Source organism: Anguilla rostrata, chromosome 11 (genome assembly GCF_018555375.3).
Source record: "Anguilla rostrata isolate EN2019 chromosome 11, ASM1855537v3, whole genome shotgun sequence".
NCBI lineage: Eukaryota > Metazoa > Chordata > Actinopteri > Anguilliformes > Anguillidae > Anguilla > Anguilla rostrata.
The window spans coordinates 23,765,289-23,789,608 of NC_057943.1; the positions used below are offsets into that span (position 1 = coordinate 23,765,289).

The 24,320-nt window shown below is 52.2% G+C and overlaps 1 protein-coding gene across 6 annotated transcripts in view; it reads right to left on the bottom strand.

The window, feature by feature from the left end:
• LOC135234348 (ankyrin repeat and SAM domain-containing protein 1A-like) overlaps positions 1–24,320 on the bottom strand; it is a 102,250-nt gene that overhangs the window by 71,270 nt on the left and 6,660 nt on the right. For 5 of the 6 annotated variants that reach the window (XM_064298853.1, XM_064298852.1, XM_064298850.1 and 2 more), the window contains 7 exons: positions 12,524–12,604; positions 11,860–12,016; positions 9,563–9,625; positions 1,829–2,125; positions 1,034–1,109; positions 601–702; positions 370–462 (listed from right to left, as the gene is read on the bottom strand). In XM_064298853.1, the coding sequence (XP_064154923.1) occupies positions 370–462; positions 601–702; positions 1,034–1,109; positions 1,829–2,125; positions 9,563–9,625; positions 11,860–12,016; positions 12,524–12,604 (869 nt within the window). The remainder of the gene's footprint in view (positions 1–369; positions 463–600; positions 703–1,033; positions 1,110–1,828; positions 2,126–9,562; positions 9,626–11,859; positions 12,017–12,523; positions 12,605–24,320) is intronic. The other variant, XM_064298854.1, reaches the window with a different exon arrangement.

Sequence of the window (24,320 nt, forward strand, 5' to 3'; positions counted from 1 at the left end):
AGACAGATGAGAAATACACAGCCCAGGGCAGGCGACACAAAATATGCAGAGGTGAGACAGGGGAGAGACACACAGGAAACTCCAAACTAATTCACAAGCTGCAGGAAAATCATAGCCGCCTTTCACCAAGTGTGTGAAAGGCGGCTCTGATAACAGGAGTAGTGTATTAGCGAGTGCTGTGGAGTCACGCCAAGCAGGATCTCGGCTTCAAGTAATCAAAGGAGCACCACTGTGCAAACCTGTAAACCTGTCAATCAAACATGACCACTGCTGAGGAGTGGCCTGTAAACACAGAGTAAAGCAGCACTGAAACTAGATGACTCTAAACAGCGCCCTCCAAGGGTTCGGAGGGACGCTGCGAGCACAGACCTTTTTTCTTGGGGCTGAGGCTCTCTTCAGACGAGGGGGGAGGGGCAGGGGGAGGAGGCAGGGCCATGTCTGGGGGAGTTCCTGTCAAGTGACCTACAGAGAGAGTAAATAGTCAGTCACATCTCCACAGGTTTCAACTGGAGCAACATTAAAGTTTAAGAAAAACAGTAAATAAACGGAGTAAAAAAGGACAGCCCATCGCGTGCCCCGGCAGCAGCGTTAGCGCCTCACCCAGGATGAGCGCTGCGATTTGGCGGCTCTTCTGAGAGGGCATCTCCCTGACGGTGTCCAGCGCGGTCAGGCCCTTAGCGTCCACGATGTTGACATCGATCCCTGGGGCACAGGGGACAGAGGGAGGTGTAGCACACGCCGCAGGACACACTGCAGCGCGTAGTCTGAGACGCGCTGCAGCGCGTAGTCTGAGACACACTACAGCGCGTAGTCTGAGACACGCTGCAGCGCGTAGTCTGAGACACACTGCAGCGCGTAGTCTGAGACACACTACAGCGCGTAGTCTGAGACACACTACAGCGCGTAGTCTAAGACACACTGCAGCGCGTAGTCTAAGACACACTGCAGCGCGTAGTCTAAGACACACTGCAGCGCGTAGTCTGAGACACGCTGCAGCGCATAGACTGCTCTGTTTTTACCAGCAAACACTGACCTGCTCTCAGCAGCTTCTGCACCACATCAGTCTTCCCATACAGCGCTGCCTCATGCAGGGCACTGCCCTTCTCCGTCTGAAACACACACGGGTCAGACACAGCGAGCACAGCATGAACAGCATGGACACGTGAACAAACACATACCTAAATGCACATGCTCACACTCACACTCACCACACTCACACTCACACTCACACTCACACTCACACTCACACTCACACTCACACTCACACTCACACAAACTTATATAGCTGCATACTCGCACACTCACACACTCACTCAGGACTGGATTGGGAGCACTGAAGGTGCTGTGGTCAGAGATGAAGACCACAAGAACAGACTCACAGACGACTGACTACAGGTCACTCATCTCCACTTCCCCACAGGCTGCGAACCCCACTACCCAGCTCAATTACTTGGTTGAGGAATTAAAGCGGCCCATTTCCAGCTCTTGGGCGCATGCTAATTGCGTGCCGCAGGAGGGCCTACCCCTGCTGTACACGGCGCAGCCTGAGGAAACACGGGGCAGATGGCTAGCGCCACGGCTCCTGCAGATGGGGCCCCGAGGGGCCAGAACGGCTCCCGAATCGCGGGTCACTTTAGGACAAACTGTTCCTCAAACCTCAGCCTCTTCCAACCCTCTTAACCTACAGCCCCCCTCCCACCAGACGGGTCACTGAACCATAACAGCTCACATTAAGAACCAGGTCTGCCACTGTAGTATGAAGCAATTACGTAAAGTGACTTTGATACGAGAGGAGGCGAGCCTCTGATTGGACGGGAGGGGCTCTGACCTCGTAGTTGATGTCCATGCCGGCCTCCAGCAGCACCTCCACCACGGGCAGGTGTCCGTTGCGGGCGGCCAGGTGCAGGGGCGTGTGCTTCTTGGCGTTGCAGCTGAGCAGGTTGGGGTGGGCGTTGAGGAGCAGCTTGACCACCTCCAGCCGGCCGTAGAGCGCCGCCAGGTCCAGCGGCGTCTCAAACTTGTTGTTGCGCATGGTGGGGTCGGTCAGCTCCTCCAGCAGGAGGCGCACCACCTCGGAGTGGCCGTACTGCGCGGCGCAGTGCAGGGGGGTCTCGTTGTCGTTGTTCTGCCGTAGACGGGAGGGAGAGAGAGAGATGGGGAGGGGGGGGGGACATCCGGCCACCGGGGGGCGACACAGGGAGAGGAGAGAGGGGGGGTGAGACCCGACGAGAACCTGACAGACAGCTGAACGCTAGGCTACCTACGGTACTGCAGAGATACAACAGACGGCAAGTGCAGATCGGTAGGAGTGGAAGTGGAAGATCCTTTAAGTAATGCTACTTTGGGGTAAGAGCTTTCTTTGATCCTCAGGTGCCTGAAGGACAACAGGACAAAATGTATATAATTCATTCACTCATGTATTTGGCACATTGCAGTGTGTGTGGACATAGCTGTGAACACTACAGCTCAGTGGCTATGACAGAACAGGGGCCTGCAGGAGCCTGCTTGGTGCTGATGATGATGATGATGCAATGGCTCTGTGATGATGTCATGTGTGAAGGAATGATGAAAAATGAAGGAAGAGGGGGAGCCTGAGCGAGTGAATGCTTTGAGGGGATGAGGTGGGGATGATTCACACCCGGAAAAGTGAACTGGTCCCAATTCTGTCACCCTCCCCTCCCTGGGACACGCTCAATGATAAACCCTAACCCTAACCCTAACACCTCGTGTCCCCAGTACCTGAACACTTTGTCTAAAGAAGCCCTGTGGAGCTAATCTCAGACAATTCGGCTAAAGCATGCACACTCTGTAGCACGCACATATGCATTAAATCTTGAGGCATTCTAAAGAAAACACACAAATCATATCGCCAAGAACACAAACAAATATGAACACAAAACATACATTACCACATACATTAAAACCAAAAACAGGCAGGATCATACTTATTAGTATATTGTACACCAGCACAAATACATGATGCAGGCAATCCCCCGACCCCCCCACACCCCCACCCCGCCAGAGTGCAGGCGTTTCATGCAACGGTGGTGAGGATGAGGAAGGGCACGTGATGAAGAGAGGAGCGGAGCTGTTCAGCCAGAGGGCGGCTCATGCGGCACACATGCAGAGGAAGCGAGCGCTACGTTCACAGTGCGGCGGGGAGATCAAACGCGCTGCCAATCAGAGGCAGAGGCCCCGCATGCTCGCCTCATCAATCTTTCGCCAGCCAGAATAAGCTGTGCTACCTTCAGGCGGCCACAAGAGGGCACTCTCTCAGCCTCCAGCTCTAACAGTAAACCTGCACATCAGGTTTTCCCTTGTTGATATAAACCATGTTAGGTTGACATAAGACATAACAGACACAATTTCCTGCTGCTCTCAATCGCTTACAGGACATTTCACACCCTGAAAAGGCCATTTGAGACATTTTTGCAGGGAGAAAAAAATTAACACGGCAAATCTCACTTCAGAAGTGTTCTCGAATCACCCCCGACCTAAGCAAACCCGTAGTCTCAGAGCTGAATGAGTGTATATTTATAGTGTAAGCAAAAACTAACTGTTGGATATTTACAGTACACAAAGAAAAAGGGAAATTTTCAAAGGCCCCATCCCCCACAGACCCTGGGGGGAGCACATGTGAAGGCCCTCTCCCCTGTGCCAGTGCTGGAGAGGGGAGTACTGCCCAGAGGTGCCATGGGGGAGGGGGGAGAGGCAGCGACAGGTGGCACACAAAGGAGGACGTGGCGCGTCTCCAGACCCAATCAGCAGGTAACCAGCGGGGCAGCCCCCCCGTCAAAAGGCCCTGTCAACTGACACTCTGAAGAACAGGTCGCAGCTTGAACCAGGACGGGGGGGGGGGCGAGGCCACCCAGAGGAAAACAAAACGACACCTGCGTTTGGAACAGACGCAAGAAAAGCAGACGAGAGAGCGAGAGAGAGAGACAGAGAGAGAGAGAGAGAGAGAGACAGAGAGAGAGAGAGAGAGAGAGAGAGAGAGAGAGAGAGAGAGAGAAAATGGGGGAAAGGCCAACCCCCGTAAAAGACAAAAATAAGGCTACAGAGCCTTTGAGTGCGAAACAACACTCAACAAAAATACCCCACCCCCTCTCCCCAAAAAAAGACCCAGATAAGCTTCAGTCCTTTCACAAATGCAATTTTAGGTGGTGGGATACACAACAGCTCTTTCTCCCTCCTTTGTTCTTTGTCTACTCTCGTCTCCCCCAGTGGAATAGTCAGCAGCATTTCAGTTCCACCATGCTGTCTCTCCCAGTACCCAGAATGCAGCGGGGCCTAGCGCCCCACACAAAGAACCCTGCCGTGTCACATCTGTGATGGGCCTTCCCTCAAGAGCTCACGCACAGAGCAGACAGACAGTAAAGTCTGTGCGTTCAGCATTACTTGTCTGGCCTGAGACCACATTTCCACCAGGCTATCCTGTGAGCTGGACTGGGTGAGAACCCTGCAGCATAACAAAGCCCGTATCAGATGAGATGCATGTCGGGACAAAGAAGAGGGGAAGTTCCGTTGAGCAACATGGAATCGGAGACCCTCCCTGGCACCACAGAGAGGTAGCGCGGTTCCTCTGACAGGAACTCGAGCAAGTGACCCCTGGAGTACGACTTCACATGACCGCTCATGCCCCACCACACGCGTCCAAAGAGGATCACAAGGCACGGGCACAGACAGGAGACCAATTCTGACATCATCATCATGGTCATTTATTTTCATGGTTTAGAGATTTTTGCAGCAGTGGGCTGTCCTCTGGTACTATGTGGCACTGCCGTTGCCTGGTCGCTAACGGTAACGTGCAGTGACGAGCGGCCTCTAGGGAGCAGCGACGTCTTCCCTGCTGTGATGAGGCGAGATAACGTGACGTCGCCCCCTGGGGGTGGGGGGCGGCGGGTTCAGCTGCCGTGGTCGGTGAGCTGCACGTGAAGCGAAGGCCTGTGCCCCCCCGGGGGCATGCGGGCGCATGCGTACCCTCACGCTAACGGGCTTCAGCCCTCCCGTCTGCACGCGGGGAAACGCTGCCACAGATGCAGCCCGATAACCAGCTGGCGTGCGCTTCTGCCTCGCTGAGGTCAGAGGTCACGGGGGAGGGGCCTAATGGTGCCCGGTACTGAACCGCAGTCAGACGGCAGTAGCGCTAACGGTCATAAATCTTCATCTCCCACGAGGGCTGACCTGCTCCAGTGCTGCCTGGTGACACAGGCTAATGGGGGATGCATGGGGTACGAATCATAAGACTCCCATTATTTACACAATTATTTACTTTGTATTTAACCCTTATACCTTTGGTAGACTATTTATCATATTGTTATTTATTTAGCCAACAGTATGTGTGCACTTTGGCCCTGTGATGGACAGTCACATAGACATGAACACTTTCTGGGTGACAAGAGGTCTAAGGGACACATAACCTCGACATGGTCCCTGCAAATTCAGTGTCTTACACAGTTTACAGTTCCCCCTGAAAAGCAAACTCAAATGTACTTATTTACCCTTTAAATGGCTAATATTTCAGGAGCAAATTTAGTAAACATACGGAATTGCACAAAACACTTGAATCTTAAAATTATGTAATTTGTTGCATACTTGAAAAAGTACTTTCTTTCTTCTAGGACAATTATCGTTACTTACGTTGCTCGGTATGGGGTACAGAGCCTAATCTCCAATCTGATACAGTTCTTTTCCACAACAGAATCAATTACTTTCTACAGCTTGCTTTGACGCTTGCATTTTATGTCCCATGGTTTCACGACTAGCATGAGCACTTTCTAATCACCCACTTAAATGTTCTGTGTAACAGGCCTATATTCTATCCAGCAAGCGACAACTGCCTGACATAACTGGGGTAGCAGTTCATTATTCGAACGGTGCCTAAAATGGCTGGACCAGTTCACACTTTTGACTGAAGTTAGAGGAATGGGGCATATGAAGGACTTTGGTTGCCTTGGCGCCCTGAATGAGTCAGCACCGGGCCCCTCAGCCCCACACCTGTCAGGGGGGGAATAACGAGAGGTTCTAGCAGACCACTGCTTCCTTGTACCGACACCAAAGCCGTCCAATGAAAAAGCCTAGTTAAAGAAAACTTCTCCCACAGGAATACAAATAGAAGACAAAAACAGCTTTTCAGTCCCCCAAAGTAACGGCAGACACCCCTGTAAATAGGTCAGCTGGACATGAGACGGGTCAGGTGATCTCTGGGTTCCCTCAGAGCACAGCGAAGCAGCACTGATACAGCGTCATATCTCAGCACCGATACAGCGTTATATCTCAGCACCGATACAGCGTCATCTCAGCACCGATACAGCGTCATCTCAGCACCGATACAGCTCTATCTCAGCACCGATACAGCGTCTCTCAGCACTGATACAGCGCATCTCAGCACTGATACAGCTCATCTCAGCACTGATACAGCTCTATCTCAGCACTGATACTACTGCGTCATCTCAGCACTGATACAGCTCTATCTCAGCACTGATACAGCTCTATCTCAGCACTGATACAGCGTCATCTCAGCACTGATACAGCGTCATCTCAGCACTGATACAGCTCTATCTCAGCACTGATACAGCGTCATCTCAGCACTGATACAGCGTTATCTCAGCACTGATACAGCGCTATCTCAGCACCGATACAGCGTCATATCTCAGCACCGATACAGCGCTATCTCAGCACTGATACAGCGTCATATCTCAGCACCGATACAGCGTCATATCTCAGCACCGATACAGCGTCATCTCAGCACCGATACAGCGTCATCTCAGCACCGATACAGCGTCATCTCAGCACCGATACAGCGTCATCTCAGCACCGATACAGCGTCATCTCAGCACCGATACAGCACTCTCAGCACTGATACAGCGTCATCTCAGCACTGATACAGCGTCATCTCAGCACTGATACAGCGTTATATCTCAGCACTGATACAGCGTCATCTCAGCACCGATACAGCGCTATCTCAGCACCGATACAGCGCTATCTCAGCACCGATACAGCGTCATCTCAGCACCGATACAGCGTCATCTCAGCACCGATACAGCGCTATCTCAGCACCGATACAGCGCTATCTCAGCACCGATACAGCGTCATCTCAGCACCGATACAGCGCTATCTCAGCACCGATACAGCGTCATTTCAGCACCGATACAGCGCTATCTCAGCACCGATACAGCGCTATCTCAGCACCGATACAGCGTCATCTCAGCACCGATACAGCGTCATCTCAGCACCGATACAGCGCTATCTCAGCACCGATACAGCGCTATCTCAGCACCGATACAGCGCTATCTCAGCACCGATACAGCGTCATCTCAGCACCGATACAGCGTCATCTCAGCACGATACAGCGCTATCTCAGCACGATACAGCGCTATCTCAGCACCGATACAGCGCATCTCAGCACCGATACAGCGTCATCTCAGCACCGATACAGCGCTCTCTCAGCACCGATACAGCGCTATCTCAGCACCGATACAGCGCTATCTCAGCACCGATACAGCGCTATCTCAGCACCGATACAGCGCTCTCTCAGCACCGATACAGCGCTCTCTCAGCACCGATACAGCGCTATCTCAGCACCGATACAGCGTCATCTCAGCACTGATACAGCGCTATCTCAGCACCGATACAGCGTCATATCTCAGCACCGATACAGCGTCATCTCAGCACTGATACAGCGCTATCTCAGCACTGATACAGCGTCATCTCAGCACTGATACAGCGCTATCTCAGCACCGATACAGCGTCATCTCAGCACTGATACAGCGTCATCTCAGCACTGATACAGCGCTATCTCAGCACCGTACAGCGTTCAGGAAAGGAAGAGGAGGCGCTCGTAAGGATTTAATATGGAAGCAGCATTGGAGCGACGTTAAGGCAGCGCAGGAGCAACGTTGCAGCAACATTTGAGCAGTATCGTAGCAGCAGCATTCGAGCAGCGGGGAAGAAGCTTTGATAGCAGAGCTCTGTGGAGGAGCGATTCAGAAAGGCAGCGTTTGCCATGCTTGTGTTGGACTCAAACCCCCCCTGTCTCACCCGACCCCTGCCCACATCTCAGACATAATAAACCCCCCCCCCCCATAATCACCTGTACCTCACAGCTGGGTCACTCACATCCACAACTCACTCAGATCAGCCTGAGCCCGTTACCACAGCAACGCGCCCTCCCCTCCACTCAGAATCTTACGTGCTCTTCAATGGCGGAGCCAACAGATGCGCTTCAGCAGGAAAGCCTTGCGTGATGTTCCACAGTCCCGTGAGGCTCGTGGAGAGGACCGGGCGTAAAGACAAGAAGCCGCGGCGGTGATGGTGGGTGGGGAGCAGCGGGGGGGGTCTGGGGTCTCTGATGACAGCTCTAAGCCCTCAAACTGCCGAGCGTGCAGACTGCATTTGCGTGACTTATTCATAACACCTCATCCATTATTTAGGCTAAAATCCAGCCACTACATATTTTTACCGCTATATTTATAAAAAGTATTCCTGGGAGGAGACGTCTCCAGGGGAACATTCGCACGCCATTAAAATGCCCTTCCACACATACGAGCGCGTGTCTGTAACAGGAGGAGTCGGGGGGCTGAGTTAAGAGGATGCAGGCTTCTTTCGTGAGATACGCTCGTCAGGGTTTGGCACCGTACTGTAAATAATTCCTACGGGGCTCGCTAGCATCTGGCTGAGGGAATTTTTTAAGAGCATTTAAGCTGGCCCCGAAGATAAACGAAAAACGATCGGCTAAGGCGGCACTAATCCTACAGTACAGATTCCTGTCCAAGTTCCCCAATCGCTCACAGTCTGCTGCACTTCTGCACACTGGACTGAGCCGCGCGTAGCTGCTGTGGAGGGGCCAAGGCTGATCTGAATGGTGCAGTGGAGGCGATGTTGAGTATACCCAGAGCTGAGATATAGCGCTAATGGGGATGAGCCTGTAATATAAGGCAAGGCTGAGCTGGGAGAGGAAGGAGCTAATGATGCTCCACACCTGCTGGAGCCCTTTTCCCAAAAGGATGTGTGCGCATAAGCAAACTGGCACACACACAAAACATAACACACAAAAAAGACATACACACACGAGCTCAAACGCACACAGATACACAGACAGACGCACACAGATACACAGACAGACGCACATACAGACACAAACACAGACGCACACAGTCTCTCTCGTGCGCAGACAGCCCCAGGGAAAGCAGCCGGTTTCCTGGTTTGCTGGGTGAGTTGACTAATTGTTCTTGTCATTGCACAGAACCACGCCCATTTTTTAAAGGGCGTGAACCATGTGGAGGCTTCTTCGTAAAAACTGCAAAAACCCCAATGGGGCGGGGCTGGGCAGGGCTGGGCCCTAACAAGCTCCATTACACTGCATTCATCTCCACAGCACAGTAAGGGAAGCCAGAACTGCAAGACAGCCGCACGCAGCCTGGATGGGAGAGCGTTAGTGCGTCAGCGTTTCTGCAGGGGGGTTCCGGACTGGCGCAGGCCGGGGGGGGGCGAGGCGGGCAGGGGGGCTGGAGCGACGAGCAAGCATGGCAGAACAGCGGGCTCAGCAGCACTGGGTACACACCTTGGCGTTAATAAACGGATCAAAGGGTCCGCAGCGTTTGAACTCTTTGTTGTCTACAGAGCTCTAGGAGGAAGAGAAGATGAGGCAATGTTTGTTTTCACACAGGCAAAGAAAAAAAAAACGAATCACACTGGCAATGGGAAAACACAACAGAGAGTGAGTTACTGAACAAACAAACACTGCAGAGCGAGAGGCCAAACACTACCGAGCGAGAGGCCAAACACCACCGCGGTTCAGGCAGGAATGCCAGAAACGACACGGCGGCCATCTTGCCACAGAGGGCTTTGAGGGTTGAGTGTGTGCACAGTGTTTGCATGTGTGCGTGCGTGAACATCCCACACGCAAGAACACAACTCCACTTCCTAACATCTCATCGTGACAATTCCTCCTGTCAATGTCAGCTTTAGAACAGTTTTTTTCCCTTTCCCGATTTCACTGCCGCACCTGTCAGCGGGCTTCATTTCAGGTCCTGTCTGACCGGCTCTTTCTCCAGATCAGCGCTCAGGCTCGGCGAGCGGAGGGTGAGGCCTGCGGTGACCAGCGCCGCCGCTCTTTCTCCAGATCAGCGCTCAGGCTCGGCGAGCGGAGGGTGAGGCCTGCGGTGACCAGCGCCGCCGCCTTCTCCCAGATCAGCGCTCAGGCTCGGCGAGCGGGGGCGCGAGGCCTGCGGTGACCAGCGCCGCCGCTCTTCTCCAGATCAGCGCTCAGGCTCGGCGAGCGGAGGGTGAGGCCTGCGGTGACCAGCGCCGCCGCTCTTTCTCCAGATCAGCGCTCAGGCTCGGCGAGCGGGGGGCGAGGCCTGCGGTGACCAGCGCCGCCGCTCTTTCTCCAGATCAGCGCTCAGGCTCGGCGAGCGGAGGGTGAGGCCTGCGGTGACCAGCGCCGCCGCTCTTTCTCCAGATCAGCGCTCAGGCTCGGCGAGCGGGGGCGAGGCCTGCGGTGACCAGCGCCGCCGCTCTTTCTCCAGATCAGCTCTCAGGCTCGGCGAGCGGAGGGTGAGGCCTGCGGTGACCAGCGCCGCCGCTCTTTCTCCAGATCAGCGCTCAGGCTCGGCGAGCGGGGGGCGAGGCCTGCGGTGACCAGCGCCGCCGCCGGGGGATTAAACCTGCGCTGCTGTCACATTCCGGGCCTCGGATGGCGGGAGAGCCGCTGCAGGCCGTGACCGGGCTAGACCAGCACAGCCTCCACACGACGTCCCATCCCCCGGGATCCCGCCCACGGCCCCGCCCTCACGCCACACTTCCGCTTATTCCTTCCCACAATGCCTCTTTCTAGGAACTGTGGGAAGATTCAGCGGAATAGTGCTGCCTTAAAGGCCAGACGTTCTGGTGTGGGAGGAGGGAAGGAGGCGGTTTTCAGAGCTGTTGCTTTTTTACTCAAAACCCGCAGTTGTGCGAGAAGAAAAAGCGAATAATAAATAGGCTGCCGCATCACGTGCATGGATTCCAGTCGTCACGGCGACGCCTCACTATCAGTCTGGTGGAAAGGAAACTAAATCCTCCTCCAGGGCAGAAGTAGTGTACGTAAAAACTGGCGCCGATGGTGCACACCCTGAACAGGCCAAAGCTCACTCCAACTCTTCTAATCCTGCACCCACAGTGAGTTCATGAATGGATGAATGAACTGATGGTTTACAGTGGAGATGGGTAAAATGGATGAGTGATGTATTAACCCCGATCAGGCCATGACTGGGATAATGAGTTGTTGGGGAGGTTAGCTGGTGTGTTCAGAAGGGTAGTGTTCAGTGCTGGTGCCCCACAGAAAGAACCACCTGAACAGCTCAACCAGCACCACAGTCCGGGAGGGGGATGGTGGAAGCACAAACAACGTACGACTGGACACTATACCAAAGAGCGTTTACTCAGCTCGCTATGATGGATAACAAACCTTTCAAAGGGAAAGTCCACTCTTACCTCGTTTTATATTTTTTTCAATGACATAAAAAATGTTTTTATTTAGTTTTGCAGTTACTTCAAATTAGCATCCCAGATTCTCAATAAGACATCCGTGGCAGATTAACACAAAGCCCCAATATTGGCCATATCCAGATGTGACAGTGATATGCAAACGGACAGGACAGCGAACAGATGGCCGCACATCCTAATTAAACACCCTGATTAACGGAGCACAGCCTCTGATGAGACGGCTCGATCGGCCACACGCCAGCCCTCGTCCAGCACTAACAGGACACTGCCGCTTCGTACCCGTAGGGTGTGTGTGCGTGTGTGCGTGTGTGTGTGTGTGTGTGTGTGTGTGTGCGCGCGAGTCTCGGCGGGACAGAGGGGCAGCGGTCAGACCTGCTCGTTGATTTTGGGGTGCGAGGGCCCCTGGTGGATGAGCAGCCGGACGATGCACTGGTCCCCCTTCCAGGCGGCCAGGTGCAGGGGGTAGCAGCCCTTGTTGTCGGCGATGTTGGTCATCGCCTCGTTCCTCAGCAGCACTTCCACTACCCCGCTGCAGGGGGCGACAGAGAGGGGGAGAGCAGTTACCACAGGCTCACTGATGGCAGCACACTGCTGATGAAGCAGTTGGGAGGTTCAGTGCTTACCTTAACAGTATTCCTATGACATACCTGCCAAGTGTGATTTTCTAAATGAGGTAAAACTGATTTAAATGACCCCAAAGTTAAGGCACCACGCCAAGCAAGGCCCTTATTCAGTAGAATTACAGGGTGAATTGCTTCTCTGCTGCCAACAGAAATGGAGTGTTAAAATGGAGCAGTACAGTTACTGTATAGTTAATGGATATGTGTGTGGGTTTCAGCCAATAGGGTTTGGCAGCAGGAAAAGAAGCAGGTATCTGCATTATTACTGCTATTCCAGACTGGAGTGGAGGCTGCTCGACACAAGTGCAGTTTACTCAGAGATGCTAGGGGCAGGGGCTCCAATTACAGGGAAAACACAAACAGAGCATGTGCTGTGACTGCAGAGCCCCACCCATGGGAGAGGAGGCCACACCCACCTGTGTCCATTCAGAGCGGCGTGGTGGAGGGGTGTGTATCCAGTGCTGTCCACGCAGTTCACATTGGGCCCCCTCCAAATACTGCAGAGACAGGGCAACCAGTGTTACACGGGCACAGACGCACAGACAGAGACAGAGGCACACACAAACTGAGAGACACACAGTCAAACAGACAAAGATATACTACCAGTCAAAAGTTTTAGTACACTTTACTCACGTTTCAGTACTTAGTTAAACATGTAACTTTTTGTAAATTTTGTAAATGACCTCAAGTGGCACAAGGAAAGAACTAAATAGTCAGAGGAACAAAGGAATCTTTGGATAGCATAGGATAGTGTGACCTAACTTTTGGAGTTCATAAAAAAGCCATATTTGGCTAAAAAACAGGTGAACAAATTCTTTCCATTTTCCAGTGAAGTGAAGTAAAAGCTAGTTTGGGACAAACTAGACAGAAAGGTCAAGGAGAAGCAGCCCACAAGTGCAGCACATCTGTGGGAACTTCTACAGCACTGCTGGTGTGAACTTTCAGAACCATATGACTGCCTTTGTTAAGAAAAGGGTATGAATATGTTCAGCAGTTATTACTGCAAAAGGTGGCTGCTTTGATTATGCTTTAGATCTCTTTGTGTAAAATGAAAGGCATTTTTTTCTTTTTTATCTCTGATTGCTAGAAAATTGTGTATAGTAAAATCTTTGACCAGTAGTGTATAAACACACACACACCCACACAGACACACATACTTTGCACGCCCGCTGCACTTGAAGTTTTAACACAAAAGCCTGGCACAGTTTTAGCCAGGCAGCCGGGACCTGGTTCGTCCACACTGTGTGTGGTGGAGCCAGGCGGATACCGCCCGCCCCCGCTCGCTGCCCGCGGCCCCCTCAGATCTGCTGCCTGATTGGCTGTGCCCGTCTGCCCCACTCGCCGCCACCAAGCTCCCTCCAGGCCCAGAGTCAACAGGAAACGCAACTTCGGTACTGCGGCAGTGGCTGCTCATCGACAGAGGCTAGCCTCATTTCTCCTTTCTAATTATACACGCTCGGCATCGGCGCAAGACCCCGCCTACCCAGCCGTACTCAGTGGGATTTAGCATGCACACGGCCTCAGGACACCGTTTGCACAGCGCACTGCGCCCTCCAGGAAAGGACCCTCTGGCCAGCGCCAGCTCTGCTTTCTTAACGCGGAGCAGCAGAGCACCGTTTCCTCCTCACAGCCACAGTCAAAGGGGACTCATTCCTCCAGCCCATGAGAACGCACTCACCACTGTTCTGAGTTCTGAATCACTGATACGGATATGAGGTATACGGCTAGCAGGGTAAAACTGAACTGGCTCATTCCATTCCACACCTCCACTTTGCACAAGCTTTAAGCAGCTCCAGACTCCTCCTGGCAACGTATGAAAACGATCATTATTTGCACTTGGCAGACGCTCTTATCTAGATGGAATTACAGAGCTGTTTTTTTCCCCTCTCTGTTTGCACAGCTCCATATTTACTGACACAATCTCAGGCTGAGCACCTGGCCCGAAGGGCATAACAGCACACCTGAGAGCCGAACTTTGCACCACGTGACCGTAAGGCAAGCTCGTCACCCAGAAACACGCTTCAATCTGATATCCTGAAACAAGGTGCGTCGAAGGCGGAGAGCAGAGGGACCAGCGGCAACGAGGGGGGCGCTGCTCATTGGCTCCCGCCGCCAGAGGGGTGAGCCAGGGGAAAGGAATGAGGAAGAGGGGGAAGGGGTGCCAGGAACACAGGACGGGGTCAGGTGCAGGCTCACACGGGGCGGGGCAGGGAGAAGCGTGTGTGCCGTGCCAGGCGAAATGCAGTCCCAGAGAGAGAGAATACCTCCCGCACGGAGCCGGGAGAAAAATCACGAGCGTCGCTATGCCAACTGAACACCCAGGAAGGTCAAGCGTACGATGAACACAACTAGGGCACCCGGCAAACAAACCGCTATTTTCAGAGGGGAGAAAAACAACAATGCCAATAAGATTAGCTTCGATTTAAGAAGTGCACTGAAATCATGTATACCCAAATCTGCAGTTTATTTGTTCTGTACCAATGAGGTTTGTGCACATGGTGACTCAGGGAACAGGATTAGATAGGCAAGTGTGCTCATTCATTAAACAACCTAAGCTCCACTTCTTCTGCACAGGCCACACAGCAAAAGTTAGTCCTTGATTTAACAGAAACCAATAACCACACATGAAAAGGGTCATGTGGTAAACAGCCTAAATGTGCGTCACAGAATCCCACGAGGAAAAGCACAAAGCCAAAAAGGAGTGTCAGCACAGAAACTGCTCAGTAGAAGGCTAAGAGCAGGGACTGTGAGCACAGTCAACCATTCGATTAACTCCCTCCCTCCGCACTAATTACTGAGATTTCACTCTGGGTGACATCACGCTTAATCTGGGCAAAGTCCCCTGGGCCCGCTGCTCTGCTCGACACCATGCACCATGACGGCGCCATTGCCGTGGAAACGCCCGGCGGAGATGGGGGGCGGGGGGCGGGGTCCCAGAAGGGCTGGGGTGGGAAACACCCAACAGAGCTTTCCTTTAGTTATGCGTTTCGCCGTTGCACTGACAAGCATCTCACTTTTTCTCCGTAATGACTGTTTTTCCCCTCTAAAAATACTCTGCCTGTAATGGGCTTTTATGAGCAGTCTGCAATTATGCAGGGGGAACCGCCTCATTAAATAAGTGTCTTTTTGTTTCAGTCTCCGGAACTGAGCCACTGCGAGGCAGGACCCAGCAGAGCAGCACTGCAGACCCGGGTCCACATCATCAGGGGGGTGGGCGTGTCAGGGGGTAGCCCCGCCCACACCCCACAGCGCTGCCGCAGAGTCTCTCAGGCGTGGAATCATGGGAAAACCCAGCTTGAGTATTTCCAGTTTCACACCATTCACAGCCAGGAAACTGAGCAAGGAATCATACACAACCCGAGTCCAAGCTCAAAGCAGTGAGCTAGTGAAAAAACAGGATTTTTACATGATTTTACACATTTCTCATATTTCCAAGTGGATTTCCACTAAAAACAAATTGCTGGGTGTCTTCAATCAATTTTCTATGACTTAGACTGAGCAAAGAAAAAAAAAATCCACACATGTAATGTGAAAGGCTTCACCCAAGCAAGGCGAGCCTGTCGCTAGGCCAGGGGGCCGTGGTGAGGTTGATGAAAGGGGGCCACGGCAGCGCAGCTGCTGGCGCTGGAAAGTCCCCTCTGCTGCGCCACCTCACGCCCCAGACGAGCAGCAGCACTGGAGCCTTCAGGCCCTAGGTCACGGCCTCCTTCATCCTATTACACGGCCTCGGACCCGAGCAGGCAGGGGGAGGGCGCTTCAAAGAGGGAGGGCGTTCGAAAGCCCGAGCATGGGACCCTCCACTGAGGGAGGGCTGCCCGGGACTGCCAGGGAATGGAGCTCACGGTTCGGCTTCGACAGGCAGAATTAATCCTTGATTTCCCTGAGGGGATATCGGTTTGATGAAACCCGCGTCTGAAAAGAGATTCCGGGCTTGTAATTCGGTGAACAAAGCCAGGGAGAGAGGAGCGTCTCAGAAATTTAATTCCTTCCTCTGTTCGATGTTGACAGGGATGGAATCCTTCCCAACTGCACAAAGACATCCTAGAATACCTCCTTCCTATTTTTTCCATTTCTTTTACTCTCCCTCTATCTCTCTGCCCAGTCTCTCAAACACACACATTTTAATTCACTTTTAAATGCCTTCCTGCTGGCTCAGCCTCTCTCCCCGCCATGGAGACTCTTGCCCCCAGAGTGCACAGTGAAAGCCAGTCCTGGTCTCCATGGTACTGCTGTGCTCTGACCTTCCAGCAGAAACCAGCTATTAAATGCCACAGAGCTCACCTACAACAGCTGTGCTCCTGCCCATATGCTTCAGCCTTTCTGTAATGCACAGGATCTCCAGACAGCAAACATATCCCACCTATAAACCTCATCAGACGCTGCTCTCAGCTGGCTGGCCATACAATGAGGGATGAGCCTGAGCAATGTCAATGTGACAAACTGCTTAAACCTGGCATTGATTTTGGACTCAAATCTGTATCACAAGTTTGCACCTGTGATGCTAACCATGAAATGGTACAGAATCATATTCAGTGTTTAATACAAAAAAGTACAGCATCTACCTACCTACAGCATATAGGCTACTTTCAAACATGAACTAAACAATTAGCCTATTGCAATACCATAACCAGTTAGAGATACCAAAAAAACCCAAAATATTACAAACAATTTTAACAAAAAATACTCCATAGATGCTTTCATACCTCTATATCAGGTAAAAATTCATTCTCAGGAATGTCATCTCCATCCACTCAAACGTTATTGCCATCCAAAAAGCATTTCAAAAACATATCAGCCCAGGTTTGAAGACCCATGAGTCCAGCACTTTCCTTCCTGCCCACTGCCCAGCATTTTTCCCAGGTTTGATGTTATGAGCCAGCCTGTAATGGTCTGGTACTGTATCCTCATCTAGGAAGTCATGCGCATCATGATGCTTCATGCAACAACCCAGATAAGCTCCCAGTGTGATACACCCAGGCTTGTGTACTCTCTTCTTTATGTCGTGAGGAGTAAATGCCTAAATACTGATAAACGCAACGCAACTCATCGGGAAGGAAGAGTTCAAAGGACATAAAAGCACTCTGTGAACTGCCTGCCTCTCGTGTTGTAACAACAGCTAAGGATAAACCTCTTATGTCACAGACCCCAATAACAGTACATTAATGTGTGCTGTAACAATTCCAGGCAGATATTAGTTCATGGTCATTCTCGGACCAGGAAAGGGGACATGACTGATGTGGACAGGGAGGCCATTAATATAGAAAAGAAAGTCAAGCTCTCTTTACTTTCTCCACTTCAGCTACAAATAGCCTTCCTGAATTTCACAGCACATTTCCTCACAAGCTCCAAACGCCCCGCGCCCCATTGCAAATAACAGCCTGCTACCTGCGGCCTCACGACTGTGTTTCTGCAGCACTGCGGCATTTATCTGGTCCGGCAACCGCAGGGACCTCGCTGAAGTCTCAAGCAATCCGTCAACGGCGGCGTCATGACATCCAAAAACTTTCCCCCTCCCGTTCTATTCTCGTACATTTTTTTTTTCCAAAGTTCCCCGCTGCCACCGCAGAGTCACCGCTTCAAGCTGTCGGGACCACCGAACCCAATTCCCTGCGACGCCCGCGACCCAATTCTCCCGCCTCTAAATAGCTGGAATGCTTCGTCTGCTCCAGTTAGCATAGAGGGTTGACGAGTTCAGCGGTAGCAGCTGCTGCAGAAGCTCTCCACAGGATCTTCACAAGGCCGGTTCTCCTCCGAGGCTGGACACTGCAGGATCGACCGAAAGGCGACGAGGCCCTTTTCTGAATCGCCCATTCATCATTTCCATCAATTATTCAGCCTTTTCAAAATGAAAGGACAGAGCGGTCTACTGCAGGCTATTTTGATATGCCGGAGGATACCTGTGGTTTCAGCAGAAAGGCAGGGAACCGCAACCACAGGAGAGACGGACCAAGCATCTGTCAGATAACCTTGTATCGGACCCATCGCAGCGACCCATCTTGGCACACCTGACCAAATGCAGCAAGCAGCTCTAGATTAATACTGAAAGAGCGGACACTGCTTGCCGACCATGAATCCGGATTGGGATCGGCAGACTGGTCGGGTGACCAAAGATCTCAGAAACTGAAAGTGTGTGAACTGAAAGCAGGTGGCCCGTGACGTGGGAGCCACCACATCCACCCGCGCTCACCCTGACCGCACAGGGGGCGGATGCTGCTCTCAGCGCACAGCTCTTTCCTCCTCTCACCTTGAAGCGCGCGACCGCAGACGCCACATCAAGAGCCTGCGGCCTGCAGGCGCTCCTCTCCGCTACCGACTGCTGAACGTGCAGCTAAGACGGGCGACAGAGCATCGAGCCCCAGCGCAGGCTACAGCATCGAGCCCCAGCACACACTACAGCATCGAGCCCCAGCGCACACTACAGCATCGAGCCCCAGCGCACACTACAGCATCGAGCCCCAGCGCACACTACAGCATCGAGCCCCAGCGCACGCTACAGCATCGAGCCCCAGCGCAGGCTACAGCATCGAGCCCCAGCGCAGGCTACAGCATCGAGCCCCAGCGCACACTACAGCATCGAGCCCCAGTGCTACAGCATCGAGCCCCAGCGCTACAGCATCGAGCCCCATCGCATGCTACAGCATCGAGCCCCAGCGCAGGCTACAGCATCAAGCCCCAGCACAGGCTACAGCATCGAGCACCAGCGCATGCTACAGCATCGAGCCCCAGCGATACAGCATCGAGCCCCAGCACAGGCTAGAGCATCGAGCCCCAGCGCACGCTACAGCATCGAGCCCCAGCGCACACTACAGCATCGAGCCCCAGCGCTACAGCATCGAGCCCCAGCCCACGCTACAGCATCGAGCCCCAGCGCTACAGCATCGAGCCCCAGCGCATGCTACAGCATCGAGCCCCAGCGCAGGCTACAGCATCGAGCACCAGCGCAGGCTACAGCATCAAGCACCAGCGCATGCTACAGCATCGAGCCCCAGCGCACACTACAGCATCGAGCCCCAGCCCACACTACAGCATCGAGCCACAGCACACACTACAGCATCGAGCCCCAGCGCACACTACAGCATCGAGCCCCAGCGCTACACTACAGCATCGAGCCCCAGCGCACGCTACAGCATCGAGCCCCAGCCCACGCTACAGCATCGAGCCCCAGCGCACACTACAGCATCGAGCCCCAGCGCTACAGCATCGAGCCCCAGCGCTACAGCATCAAGCCCCAGCGATACAGCATCGAGCCCCAGCGCATGCTACAGCATCGAGCCCCAGCGATACAGCATCGAGCCCATTACATTACATTACAGGCATTTAGCAGACGCTCTTATCCAGAGCGACTTACACAACTTTTTACATAGCACTTTACATTGTATCCATTTATACAGCAGGATATATACTGAAGCAATGCAGGTTAAGTACCTTGCTCAAGGGTACAACGGCAGTGTTTTTACCCGGGATTCGAACCTACGACCTTTCGGTTACAAGCGCAGTTCCTTACCCACTGTGCCACACTCCGTCCAGCAGTTCCTTACCCACTGAGCCCCAGCACAGGCTAGAGCATCGAGCCCCAGCGCACACTACAGCATCGAGCCCCAGCGCACACTACAGCATCGAGCCCCAGCGCTACAGCATCGAGCCCCAGCGCACACTACAGCATCGAGCCCCAGCGCACACTACAGCATCGAGCCCCAGCGCAGGCTACAGCATCGAGCCCCAGCGCAGGCTACAGCATCGAGCCTCAGCGCACACTACAGCATCGAGCCCCAGACACACTACAGCATCGAGCCCCAGCGCACACTACAGCATCGAGCCCCAGCGCACACTACAGCATCGAGCCCCAGCGCTACAGCATCGAGCCCCAGCGCACACTACAGCATCGAGCCCCAGCGCAGGCTACAGCATCGAGCCCCAGCGCACACTACAGCATCGAGCCCCAGCGCAGGCTACAGCATCGAGCCCCAGCGCAGGCTACAGCATCGAGCCCCAGCGCACGCTACAGCATCGAGCCCCAGCGCACGCTACAGCATCGAGCCCCAGCGCAGGCTACAGCATCGAGCCCCAGCGCACACTACAGCATCGAGCCCCAGCGCAGGCTACAGCATCGAGCCCCAGCGCACACTACAGCATCGAGCCCCAGCGCAGGCTACAGCATCGAGCCCCAGCGCAGGCTACAGCATCGAGCCCCAGCGCAGGCTACAGCATCGAGCCCCAGCGCACACTACAGCATCGAGCCCCAGCGCACACTACAGCATCGAGCCCCAGCGCTACAGCATCGAGCCCCATCGCACACTACAGCATCGAGCCCCAGCGCAGGCTACAGCATCGAGCCCCAGCGCACGCTACAGCATCGAGCCCCAGCGCAGGCTACAGCATCGAGCCCCAGCGCAGGCTACAGCATCGAGCCCCAGCGCACACTACAGCATCGAGCCCCAGCGCACGCTACAGCATCGAGCCCCAGCGCAGGCTACAGCATCGAGCCCCAGCGCACACTACAGCATCGAGCCCCAGCGCAGGCTACAGCATCGAGCCCCAGCGCAGGCTACAGCATCGAGCCCCAGCGCACACTACAGCATCGAGCCCCAGCGCACACTACAGCATCGAGCCCCAGCGCAGGCTACAGCATCGAGCCCCAGCGCACACTAAATGCTAAACCTCTGATGGGAGCAGGAGAAGGGAGGAACTTGGCCTTATCAGTGCCCAGCAGTGTGGTGCCAACAGGATGCGATGGAAAAAGCGCTCTTCAAGTCCGGAAAAAGAGCCTCTCAAATTCTGAAAAAGAAAATCGAGCCCCAGCTATTGCCACTGTGCCGGAAAGCCCATTTACAGCCGCAGATAAATAGAGAATGTGGGACCGTCGATAAAGTGACATCTAGCGTTACCAGTTTTAAAGTTCACTCAGTTCGTCTGCGCTTGCAGAAAACCTGCTCTGGAGTTACGATAATGAAAAAAAGGGTTTGGACAGGAAATTGCAAATTCAACTGAACTTGCATAAATAGGATGTGGTACAGAGAAGGTGGGGCTTAATTGGACCTTGTGCTGATGCTGTAAGGCAATCCCTTTTCTTGGACTCCAAGTAAAACAGGTCTGAAGCGCGTGTATAATTGCCCTTGTGGGCCGGATGGAGCCCGGCATGGCCGTGCAGCTGGGCAGGTGGGCCAATCGCTGCTGAGCACAGCAAAGAGGGGAGACCACAGCCACATCTGGGTCAGCTGACCTCAGGCTGGGCTGCTAATCTGGACGCATCCATTGCCCTCCAAGGGCGCAGGCACACACATGCACACGCACACTCAAAGGCCACATTCAGCAGCTGCCTCTGCACCCGTCACAAAAACCTATTTGTTTTCTGCCCTTCCGGAAGAATTCCGGAACGAATCGGAAGCTTTTCAAAGAAAGCATCAAAGCGGGTTGAGCAAACATACGCCAGCAGGAGTTCATAAGAAGCGGCATGTTTTCCACTGAAGCATACATCCAGGATAGGGAAGCTACTTGTTCTGTTTCTACTAAGTGACCACAGAGGGAGGCTAAAAATAACAACGGTCATCAGCATGTTTTCAAACTGCAAGAGCTCTTATTAGGAACTAAAGTGTTGTGGTTTTAACAGTCAAGTTCAGTTTCTATTTCAGACTGTTTTTCTTTTCTAAATGAAAAAAAAAAAAAAAAATGGCAGAACTCTAGTTTAGTTCATTTCCAGACCAGTCTCTTGGCAGTGCAGTTTGAAATCACGAGTGAGGAGTTCCATTCCCCACATTTGTAGTAATGATGCATGACACCATGACCTTCATTTGACCCTCTAGCATTAAAACTAAAATTCAGAAGCACATTTTCTGTGTGAGCTTTAAGTGCCATGCTCTGTTCATTGTATTTGTACAGTAAACACTTCTCATTGCTAACCTTGATGCTTCAGCTTTCTAACTGTACACATTTATAAAGCAAGACAGCTACCAAAGTAGCTCAGACAAGTATTAAATCATATATTTTATTAAGTGCTTTTCATATACTCAAATCACTGTACAGTGAGTGAGAGATGAACAAAATTAACCAAAGAAAACGTGAGCATCACTAAAAGCTCCACAAACACCATAAAATCAAAAGCACAGAAGAGTTGGCCCACAGCTCAAAGAGAATGTCGCCAGTAGCCAGTAGAATTCTGGTTAATCTACGTTATAAATTGCTCTAAAGACAGGAAGTGGTTGCTGAAATATGTAGTAGGAAATGCATCAAGAAGACAAACTCAGCAAATATTGCTTTGTAACAAGATAACACCACAGCCCATGGTGGCAGAAAATAAATTCACACTGAATACAGTGAACTAGAAACATAAGGCTACATCTTACTTCTCCGTGAAAGAAAATCTTTCTCACAGATTCTACGGCGTCAGCATCTTCGCAAAAGCCACCAAGAAATGCAAACATAAAACCGAAAGCACTAGCCTCAGTGCAAGGTCCAAAAAACCTTCTACTGAGACTTCTAAAAAAAGGCTCAGCCGCCCTCCATTCCCCGCCACTATGGAATCTGCCAAGTGAAGAATCGACTGTCTGTAAAGTATGTGACACCAGGACCTTTGGCCGGTCCTATCGACAGGGCAGGACCGCTGGTCGTAAAACGTGCGGACAGTCGCGCTTTGGGAATGAGACGTGAGTCACGACATCTCCAGCAGTGAGTTGTGAGATTCCTCAGACACAAAGACTCGACAGCATCAGTCGAGGACATTTCTGCACAAAAATCACTGCCTGGGTTATGTGGTGAATTACACAGTTTAGCTTCATCTCAGATCCCAAAATACCGTGGGCTTTATGGCAGAATTGCAGGGTTGGGAGGGTGAGCAGGCCCTAAGCTCGGATGGGAGTGAAATGCGGAAGACCGTACAGCATATTCTGTTTGCTTTGGGCTTAATCATGAACCACACTCTGCAAGGTGACAAAATGAAACAAGTCAAAAACCTGCAAGGCAATGTCCCATACAGATCCAGGCATTTACAAGGACCTTCCTCAGAGCCCATCTGGCTCCTTCTACAGCAAGGAATCAAGAGGAAAACGCTCCAGCAATTCGTCATGCCCGTCTTGCGTTTGATTCTGTTCCTCAGACATCCTTAGCTGACAGGCCTGGGTTCAAACTGCAGGTCATGAGTGAGGAAAATGATCATAAGTGCCATAGCACCCGTCAGTTAGAGTTCTGTTTGTTTGTGATTGTTGCTTATTAGCTGTACTGTGTGTTGCGATGGCCCTTGACCATGTATAATTTAATAAACTAGTTGTTTGTTGCTTTGATATTATTCGCACCCAGGGACAAAAACAATCCAGGACCAAATAAAGCCCCTAATTATAGAGTGACTGCTGCCACTTTCAACCATGTGACAACAATGTCACCTCGGAACTGAGTCATCTATGCATGTGAAAGCACACAAACAAGATAAATGACCTGACACGCAAATACACAGGTCTACACACGCCAGTATATTCATGAGACGTAAATAATAAAATTAAAATAAAGCAATGGCCGACGTAAATGGTGTGAATGTGTAACAAACTCTTGCGGCACTACGTTTCTGCCTGTTAGGGAGTTCAGTTTTAGCAAGGAGCACATCAGTTAAGCATCCAAGTCTAAATGTGCTTAAACTGCCACGGAGTTCAAATTCGTACTGAAGCTGACCGTGTGCTCATGCATCGCCACTGTGAATAGGCTCCTGTGCGCCACTAAGGAAACAGCGCTTTTATATGGCGATACAGAAAAGCCATCGTCTAAAAGATTCATCAAAAATGACATTCTACAAGCATGTGCTCAGCTGACCTTTCCTTCCGCGAGAAGTGGGTTGACAGAAGGTGACATTTTAACCATCTCCTTCCGAGAGCGTGTGCGTAACATTTCTGCCACCGCAGTTCAATATTTTAAAAGGTGCCTCATCCATAACCACAACGCGCCTCCTTAATGCTCTGGAGACGACTAGATGGAGGAGAGCAGAAGCCATAAAAAGTGAGTGCCGTAACCTGCGCTTCGGGAGTAATAACAGAATCGATCCACCCTACCCCAGTTAACGAGGTCTGCAAGTTAAAAAAAATATATATATTTTTTAAACATTTGTCAACACATTGGTATGGATGCTAGTCTGATAGGGAAATAATGTGTTGCTATATTTCAGTGGCAGCAGTCCTTCGAACTGTGAACACAACACTTGTTTCGGCAAAATGTTTTACGAACCGGCCTAGACAT